The sequence below is a fragment of the Tenrec ecaudatus genome, chromosome 2 (genome assembly GCF_050624435.1).
Source record: "Tenrec ecaudatus isolate mTenEca1 chromosome 2, mTenEca1.hap1, whole genome shotgun sequence".
Lineage (NCBI taxonomy): Eukaryota > Metazoa > Chordata > Mammalia > Afrosoricida > Tenrecidae > Tenrec > Tenrec ecaudatus.
In genome coordinates, this window is record NC_134531.1 from 252,578,239 (window position 1) to 252,588,720 (window position 10,482).

Consider the following 10,482-nt stretch of genomic DNA (forward strand, 5'->3'; position numbering starts at 1 on the left):
TGTGACAGTAAAATTACAGGGAATTCCATACATTTGCCGCGAATATAAATGGATCCTACATTTCTACATTGTATTTATTGATGGACTTTATTAAATAGGTTGAAATTTTTGGTTAATTCCACTGTGACAAACTCTATGACCTTAGGAGCAGTCATTTAATTCACTCATAAGAGACCCTCATGGTTCAGATTTTGAAATAGAGTTCAGCACAATCCCTCTTCTCTGAACTCAATCATTCGTGCATCATTTGACTTAAAAGTAATCAGAATTTGGTTTTTAATATGTGATAAGCAAACTGGTCATTTTCCACTTTCTCAGAATCATTGACTTTGAAAAGTTTCCTTGAAATCAATTGGTCATACAGGATGGTATTTGTTTTAGAATGTTCTGAAGTTTTCCTTTCATGAGATTTTTTATAGCATTTATTATTTCTTTATTCCTTAGACTATAAATAAAGGGGTTTAATAATGGAACTATTATTGTATAGAAAATAGCAACTGGTATTTCTTTATCTCCTTCTTTGCCTGAAGAGGGCCGAATATACATGAACAGAAGAGAGCCATAGAATATTGAGATAGAAAGGAAGTGAGATGCACATGTATATAAACCTTTGCTCTTTCCCTCTTCTGATTTCATTTGGAAAATGGTGTAAAGTATGCAAAGATAAGAGAATAATACTACGGTAATAGTGGAGACTTGAACTGATCCTGATAAAATAAGTACCATCAGTTTGTTGATATAAGGATCAGTACAGGAGAGTCTGTATAAAGGAAGAATATCACAGAAAAAGTGATTGATTTGATGAGAACCACAGAAGGTTAACCTAAATAAGAGCCCTATATTAACTATGGAATGCAGATTTCCATATATATAGGCTACGATTATCATCTGATAGCAAAGTTGCTTTGACATCATGGTGTGGTACTGCAGTGGTCTGCATATGGCCACATAGCGGTCATAGGCCATTGCAGCCAGGAGAATGCAATCTGCAGTTTCAGCCAGGCAAAGAAAATAAAACTGTCCCATGCATTCATAGAGTGATATCATTCTGTCCTCAGAAAAGAAGTTCTGTAACATCTTTGGGGTGATGGCAGAGGAGCCGCAGGAATCCATCAGAGCCAGGTTGCCCAGAAAGATGTACATGGGTGTTTGCAGACGGCGCTCCATGGAAATCAAAACCACCAACCCCAGATTGCCCACTATGGTGATCAGATAGATGACAAAGAACACCGCGAACAGCAGGGTCTTCAGATCTGGGTGGTCCATAAATCCTGTGAGGATAAAGTTCGTTGTCAAGGAGTGATTGTCCTGGATCATCTCTTCTTCTGTGGTGAAAGAAAAATAGAGAGATAAGATTCTAATTCAGAGTGTGTCTCATTTACCTTTTGATTATCTTTTTCTGCAACACAGATTACAGCCATGTCTTTGATCTTTCTTTGCTGTCTTTAGAACAAGCATACATACTTCAAAGGAAAATTAGTGTTACTAAAGCATCATCTTAGAATAATAAATGGCCCAAGGGCCACATTCAACCTGCTGAGAACATTTATCCGGTCTGCTGGGTGTTTTTGCTGCATTTTTAAAATTTCAAAATAAGATATGTGCTGTGTGCATAGGTATTTGTTCATAGTTCTTTTTTTTTAACTATAGTCTGGCCCTCCAACGAGTCTGAGGGACAGTGAACTGACCCCCTGCTTAAAAGGTGTGAGGCCCCTAGATGACCTCCAGAACGATAGCTCAGGATTCACAAGAATATTTTGATATTTCCAGGGGAATATTGGAAATGAAAAGGATTATTTTATGAATTTTAGAGAGTTAACAAGTACAGTGAATGAAACCCTTAAATTTTGTGCTCTTAGATCCTTCTTTGTCAGCCTTTGTATTGATGATCTTTAACATATACTTAAAATCCAATTTATGTATTGCCCCCCCAACTGAGTAAACATTTTTTGTATACTATCCCAGGGAGTGAATGTTTTAAAACATCATTATTTAGTGTACTAAATTAAAAAATAATTTTATTGGGGGCTTGGACAACTCTTATCACAATCCATACACGCATTCATTGTGTCAAGCACATTTGTATATTTGTTGCCATCATCATTCTCCAAACATTCACTTTTGACTTGAGCCCCTGGTATCAGCTCCTCATTTTCCCCCTCCCTCCCTCCCTTCTCTCTGAAAATTTATAAATCTTTATTTCTTCATGTCTTACACTAACCAATGTCTCCCCTTATCCACTTTGCTGTTTACCTTACCCAAGGGAGGAGGTTATATGAAGATCCTTTTAATCGGTTCCCCTCCTTTAAACCCCACCTTCGCTCCACCCTCCCAGTATCGCCACTCTCACCACTGGTCCCGATGGATCATCTGTCCTGGATTCCCTGTGTTTCCAGGTCCTAGCTGAATGTACTCAATTTATAATTAACCCATTATTCTATGACAGAACACTTTTTCTGAGATAAGTTGTAAATTAATATTATATCTTCTCCTTTATAAGATTACTTTGTATTTCTAACTCAGGTGTCTTTTATTGTTTTAACTTTGTGAGATTTGTTTGTAATATTCTAAAAACCATGACCATATTGTAATATTTGAGAAACATCCACTTGTACCCTCTCATTTGTTCCATAGTCTCCTACCATTCAGTAGTTAGAAAACATTTACTGTCTGGTCACACAGTCAAGCTAACTTTCTCTCTAGTTACATTTGTGGTGTTCAGTGGTCATCAGTTCATATTTCAGAAAGGAAAGCTTTGCTACGCTGAAGACCTCTGCATTTCTTGTTTATCGTGTGTATAGTTTAGGATGGCACTTACATTTACTGTCCCATATGCAGCAAGAGCTCTTCTGCCTTAGGTTTTATCCCATTTTCAGCTCTTTATCCCCCATCTCAGTGCCACACCCTCATTTCCATAAGCGCTGACTGCCCTTTCTATGGACTTACTGAGTTTGAATCAAAGCTGACTCATGGCTATGCTGTGGGACAGAGTAGAACTGTCCCACTGAGTGTTCAAAAGTGTACGACTTCACGTCAATGAACTGTCTTACCTTTCTCCCTAGGAGCAGTCGTGGCTTTGATTTTCCCACTCTTTGGGTTAGATGTCCAATGTTTACTCACTGCTCAATTCTCTTGCTAATATCTCTTAGAAATAATTGTTTTTTATGTAGGTATTTGGAAATTTGGCCAAATATTCTTTCAACTTTTTATTTGAGGTGCAGTTTGCCTGCAATGAATACTATTTAATAGAGTTTCAATTCAGTAACCAAGACTACACTGATCTACACTTCCTGAATCTTAAGGATGTGTTATATATTCAACATAATCTAGAATTCCTAGTGTTTAATCTTTTATATGTACACATACAATTTCTTTATAGATTTTAAGCATTTGAGGTTATTTGTGGCTCAGATTTCTATGCAGGGAACTTTAAAATGCTAAGGTAAGGAGGCAGAATTGCTTTGAATCTTGACTCTATCCTGATCACCTGGAACAAACCTCTTTTTGTGCTTGAACTGTGAAAGTAAGTGATGTCTTTGACATCTGAGGGGGAAATTATTATGAACTTTGAAGAAGGGCCCGCAAAGTAAACTAGTAAAATGTCTTTTTTAAAAAGTCAGTGCTTTTTAAATTATTTGATTTTTCTTAAAAATGTAAAAATATATTCAACACAATACTTGTCAATTTAAATTCAAGCTTACAATTTAATGATATTAACTCTATTAATGTTGTGAAATATTTTATATTATATTTGCTTCCTTGAAAATTATTAGATTTTCTTTATTATAGGACAATAACTTGTGAAATAATACATTAAGGGAAGTTTGCCTTTATATTTTAATTTTCTAAATTTTAAAAAGAGGAAAGAATGAATATTTTGAGAATTTTTAAACAAATTTTGTTTTGTGAAAAAGTTCTATCTCTCATTTTCTATTCATAGCAGTAACACATCATAGTCATGTAAATTCTACGGTTACAATGGATTTAAATTTTTATAACACTAAAAGTAATTTTTTGGTACACATCAAAGCAAAGAAACTGACTAAACGTTTTACCAACATGTCTAAGATGCTAAATGTAAACCATTGAATTATCCAACTGAATTAGACATAACGTTAAATTAATATACCTGAATTATTTAATAGAATTATTTTGTATTTCTACCTGTATATTTTCTAACTCTACCTTATTTAGAAAGTCTGAAAAAAGTATAATAGTGTATCTCATCGTAGCTCCCCAAATATTCAACTTACACCGACACTAAGAAATATCTAATAAACTGAAATCTAAGAACAGCATAATAATAAATTCTGAAATAGAAAATATTTATGAAAGTCCAAATAAAAAAACAATTAGAATAATTCCCTTACCTGAATATCTCTAAGAAGTGTTTGTAATAGATGGTTACTAGCCTTATACTGTTAGGACTAATGAAAGTTCTGCATATAAATTTTGGTCTCTAAAACATTTGGGATTAAACGATCAAACATCAAGGTGACTACTAATAGGTCAGTGACTCTAATTATAGTGCAAACTTCATTTTACATCCAAACCTAAGGGACTTACTTGAACTTACAGCAATGCATTTCTGTGGGGAGATTCAGTCTTCAGGACACCAAAAATGTGTGGCATTAATTAAAGATGCTTCGTAAGTCACTTTGGTTAAAAGAAAATGACCCTCACTGAAACCTGTAGTTAGTGTCATGGGGCTGATTCTTGTCTTAAGAAGCACTCTAACACAATCCTTAACACATGGAATTAATAGGGAGGAACTTTTTCTCATTTGTTCATTATTATAGACTGAACACCTTGATTATGTGCCCAATTAATGTTTGTTGAATGAATACTTTTTAAGAAGCCTGACAATCCCATTCTCAAGAATGTTTAATAGTGCTGCACTATTTTCCAAACCAAATCCCTTTTCTATGTTTTAATGATTCAAACACTACACACTCGACTTGGGTCTTGTCTCCCTTGCTTTCTTCCTCTCAGTTGAGGGCAGTTTGCCATGAACATCACTTCACTGCCCTTCTGTGCACTCAGGTGAACTTTGGCTCAATGAATTTGTGTGTGATGTTTCCTTAAGTAAAACCCTTTCTTATTCCTCTTTGCATTCTATTCCTGCCCCACTTTGAGCTCATTCTTATGTCACTATGGGGACTTTCCCAGGTCCTTTATCGTAAATTGATCTTTGCTCGTTCTGACCTACATGTGAGTTAGTTGCCATCATAATGTATTTGACAATAAGTTTATTACGTCCAACTTATATAAATGTTCCATTATATAAAATAATATGTATTATAAAATATTAAAATAGATATTCAATAAAGAATGAGATTAAGTAAAAGGAATGATACTAAAATGTATTCATATATTAATGATAGAGCATTGTTGCTCACTAATGCTACTATAAGAATAATAGTAACATTTGTTAGATTCATAAAAAATGTATACATATCAACCAAACCTAACTCAAACCTATAGCCATTGAGTCACTCCTGACACAAACAACCCTAAAGGACAGTATAGAATTTCCCTTTGAGTCTCTATGATTACATGTTAGGGGGTCTCATCTCTCTCTCAAGGAGCAGTTAGTCTGTTCCAAACACTGACCTTACCATTAGCAGCCCAACTTGTCACCCACTGTGCCACTTGTGAAGTTAAGTATAACATATTATCTTTGAAATCTTTGATACAGTAATTCGAGGTCTGGCTTGAAAGTATTTCCTAAGTTTCTCAATGTCCTAAATAGCTGAGGGTTACCCAATACAGACATGGCTGTTCAAACGGGAGAATAATACAAGCGGCAAATTCATTCCAGAAGAGGAAAGGGCTCTTCAGGGAATTCAAACCAGGCACAAGCAAGCCTGAGCTTTGGGTCCTGGATCTTAGACATATCTGAAGGGGGAGGAATGTAGAGTTTATGGAAAGCCTCCAATGGAGAATGACAACAGACCCCTATAGTTTTGAGAAAATAACTTGATGCCTACAGTAGATACTAATTATTAGTTACTCAAAAGGAACTCCCTGGCACATAATGATCTTTTAGTAGAGAAAGAGCTCCTAACCCTGGGACAGTGAATGATCAATAAAGCAGAAATCCACTTTTTGCCTTGAATTAGTACAACCAACCAAGTGCAAGGTGGCTTTCAAAACACTCATGAAAATTAATGGAATTGAAAGGTAATGGAATGCTTGCAAGAACCTTTCAAGGCCCCTTCATGTAAGCCCAGACAGAGACAGGAACAATCTATTATAAGACAAAAGTGATAGATCCAGGATGAGGCAGGAATAGGGTCAGAGGTTAGACAGAGTACGCTGCACACACAGGTGACTCAGAATTCATGTCATACATCACTGTTCTACTGACATCTAGCCCTCAATTCATAATTCTGGTCTCACCAGTTAATAGAATATGAAATGCCAACTTAGTCCTTGAATGGTCAGATTAATAAGTTGATACAAACTAAAATGGGTTGTTGGTGAGCTATCATACACCCTAGTCGTGGTTTTTTAAGTAATCAGAAAAGGGAAATAAACACTGTAAAAATAACTAATCAACAGTATCTGTTTTTTGGAAAGAGAAGTGGTCCAAGGTAAGAATATATAGATTTAGAGAAGAGGATGGTTTGGTGTTGATCATTGATCTACACAAAGAAGTATAAAAATGTCTGTGGAAAATGTTTATTAATGGATCTACTGGAGTAGATATAAAGTATGGAAAATATTATATCATATATTATATTCCAGCTGAGATTATGCACCATTGAGGTGACATTAAACAACCAAATATACAGAATATTTTAGCTTGATCCTCCAGCTGATATTATAGATCAGATCACCCAGCTTTGTCCTGTGCTACTCCATTGCTGGATAAGGGGCATTTGAACAATTGGACATACAGTGGCTGGGGTTGAGGGTATGTCTGTAAACAAGGCGCCTACTTTTCAAAGCTACTCTAATCACCTTCACTCAAAAATATGCAACTTGACAGTGAAAGAGATAAATGTGGAATTCTTTAAAAAAACCATTTAATTGAGGGCTCGAACAACTTTTAACACAATCCATCCATTGTGTCAAGCACATTTGTACATTTGCTGCTATCATTCTCAAAACATTTGCTTTCTGCTTGAGGCCTCGATATCAGCTCCTCATTTTCTCCCCTCCGTTCCTGCTCCCCAACCTTGATAATTTATAAAGTATTATTATTTTGTCTTATCCTACACTGTCTGACATCTCCCTTCAACCACTTTTCTGTAGTCGATCCCCCAGGGAGGAGATATATGTAGATCCTTGTAATCAGTCCTCCCTTTCTACCCCACCTTCCCTCCACCCTCTGGTATTGCCACTCTCACCATTGGTCTTGAAGGGATCATTTGTCCTGGATTTCCCGAGGTTCCGTTTCCCACCTGCACCAGTGTACATCCTCTGGTCTAGCCAGATTTGTAAGGCAGAACTGGGATCATAATAGTGGAGGGGAGGAAGCATTTAAGAACTAGAGGGAAATTGTTAGTTTCATCCTGAAACCCTGCATCCTGAGTGGCTCCTCTCCTCCTGGCGACTGTTCTGTAATGGGTTCTCCAGTTAGCTATAGATGGGTTTTGAGTCTCCACTCTGCACTCCCCTTAATTTACAATGATAGGATTTTTTTTCTCTTATGCCTCATACCTGTTCCCTTTGACACCTCGTGATCATTCAGGCTGGTGTGCTTCTTCCATGTGTGCTTTGTTGCTTCTTAGATATCCATTTGTTTACCTTTAAGAATTTAAGACACCAGACACTATATCTTTTGATAGCTGGCCAACACCAGCTTTCTTCACATTTGCTTATGCACACATTTGTCTTTAGTGAACATATCAGGAAGGTAGGCACACACTGATATGACTCTTCTTCTTTGATGTCTGACACCTGGTCCCTTCTACACCTATGGTCACACAGGCTGGTGGGATTTTCCATGTTGGCTTTGTTGCTTCTGAGCTAGATGGCTGCTTGTTTAACTTCAAGTCTTTAATATCGCAGACACTATATCTTTTGATAGCTGGGCACCATTAGCCTTTCTTCACCACATTTGTGAACGCACACATTTGTATTCAGCGTTCGAGTTGGGAAGGTGTGAATCATGGAATGACAATTTAATAAAACAAAGTGTTCATGCATTGAGGAAGTACTTGAGTTGAGATCCAAAGTCCATGTGTTGCCTTAATATTAACTTATACATATATGCATGTAGATCTATTTCCCCACCCTCCTCTATAAATATATTTGCATGTGTACATGTCTGTGTTTAGACCTCTATAATTGTCCTTTGCCTCCTATTCCTTTCCTCTAGTTCCTTTTACTTTCCTCTTTTCCCACTATCATGCTCAGCCTTCATTGGGTTTCAGTAATTACTCTCGTTTACATTGCCCTTGCTGAATCCCTACTGGGCCTCACACACCCTCCTTACAACTACTTTTTGATTTACTTGTTTCTCCCTCATCCCTGCATTGGTCAACCCCACCTCTTTCCCCTGCCTCTTCTACCATGTCCCCCATCACCACCCCTGCAATGTGAAATTCTTAATATGACAACATGCCTCAAGCAGAGCAATCAGGTACTTGGTGGCAAGTACCCTTTTTAACTTGAAAACAAGGTAAACAAGTTCAATTTTTAACTTGAAAACAAGTAAAAAATCCCTTTTTAACTTGAAAACACTAGAAATTCACCTTGACTTTAATTGCTACTTAAAACAAGTATGAACTATGTTGTCTTGTCAACAAAATCTCAGGCATAACCATAGGCTGAAGGCTATTAGACTGGTTCATGACACTGTAGGAGACCAAAACCCTACTTCATCGCAAAGCAGGTATGGCATGTCACAATTAGTGCAAGCGGTCTTATATTTCACATTATCCAAAAACCGATGACTTAATACATTGAAAATGCAATTAAGGAATAATCTTGGAGTTGATACAATATGAGTATACAACATAAATCAATGATGATTGTATAATTCAATGTGTTCAATAGTGTGCTTATCTGGGCCATATTTACTTAACCCAAAACTTTTTAAGTAACCTATTCAGGGAAATTTGCACTTATTAACAAGGAATCTGCACAGTAGGGATTCAGACATCCTGGATCTCACAGAAAAAGTGCTTTTATTAGAAAGCACAGAATCTTATATTTAAATCTATATCTGCTACTCATTTATTTAGAGTGTTTTACACTGAGTGACCAGAGACAAGGAAGAAGTTATAAGACTCACAGGTGACTTTGATCATTAAGAAGAGGTATGGTATCTGGGAAAAAATATATTTAGGATTCAGGTGATGCAGCAGACATCTCGGGACGCTGCTGTACAGTTTGACAATAAAGGATAGGTGTTAATAACCAGGATTGAAAAGGGCGTCTTCACCAAGATGTAGAACCTTAGGGATCTTACTTCTGTGTCATCTCTCAAAGGTAGTGGTAAACACCAGCATATGTATGTTAGCTAAGGGGGATGGACACCCAGAGATGGCATGAATATGAATATTGGTCTCTAGAATAATTCCAACAAGTGAAACTGTAGGTTATCCCACTGAATCTTATCATTTAAGGTTCTTAAGTAAAAACAAAAGTAGCAAAACTAAAGCCATAGAGGAGTTGCTTCCCACTAAGGGTGTGCAGCAGAACAGCAAGAGGAACAGAGCAAGGAAGTCCCCAGGGAATACCAAATTTAGAATTTGGTGCCAGTGTGTGGCACCCCATAAGTACGACTTGAAAATACTCCTAAAGCTCAACAAACAGACCTTGAACTATTTAAATGCTCTGTTTTTGTCATTGGTTTTGTTGTTGTTGTTTGGTTTGGTTTGGTTGCTTTGTTTTGCTCTATCTTGTTTTTGTGTGCATCGTATTATCTCTGCAGGACTGTTGTACATGAGCCGGGCAAGAACAACTGAGACATGAGATTGAAAGAAATAGAAAAGTTTATTAACACCAAAAGAAGAAGAACCTGCGAAGGGACCAGCAGCCTGAAAAAAATGGCTCGCCGGTCCCCCTGCTTAGAGACTTGGGTTTTTATAAAGTTTCATTAAACTGCTGAGCTGTGCAAACAAGCTGGCAGAGAAGGAGAACCTGCGGTTCAGCTGCACAACTGACTAAGCTGGTACAGAAGCAGAACTTGCAGTCAAGCAGTGCAACCGAGCAAGCCGACTTTAAGGTTGCACAGTTTCCTAGTACTGGGTAGTCTTTGGCTGGTTTTAGGAACAAAGGACTTTTTTTTTTTAATTATTGAAAATGCTATAAGGCCTGAGGTTGCAATTTAGGACTGGTAAAGAATGATTGCTTAATATAAAATGGCTTTATTTAGGCTATGACATTTCCCCCTGTTTTTGTTATACCTGTGAATCTTCCAGGTGTGTGTGTCTTTATATGACTGTAGGGCACTCACTCTGCGTTAATTGCTTGTAAGATTTGCTTAGCACTAACTACTTAACTGATTGGATTCGGTCCTGCACA

General features: G+C 37.0%; 1 protein-coding gene across 1 annotated transcript; it reads right to left on the reverse strand.

Moving 5' to 3' along the window:
* Positions 1-348: 348 nt before the first annotated feature.
* On the reverse strand, positions 349-1,341 carry LOC142441436 (olfactory receptor 5K1-like). The gene has a single exon (XM_075543418.1). It carries the CDS (start codon positions 1,315-1,317, stop codon positions 349-351), a length of 969 nt encoding a protein of 322 aa, XP_075399533.1. The 5' UTR covers positions 1,318-1,341.
* Positions 1,342-10,482: the final 9,141 nt, after the last annotated feature.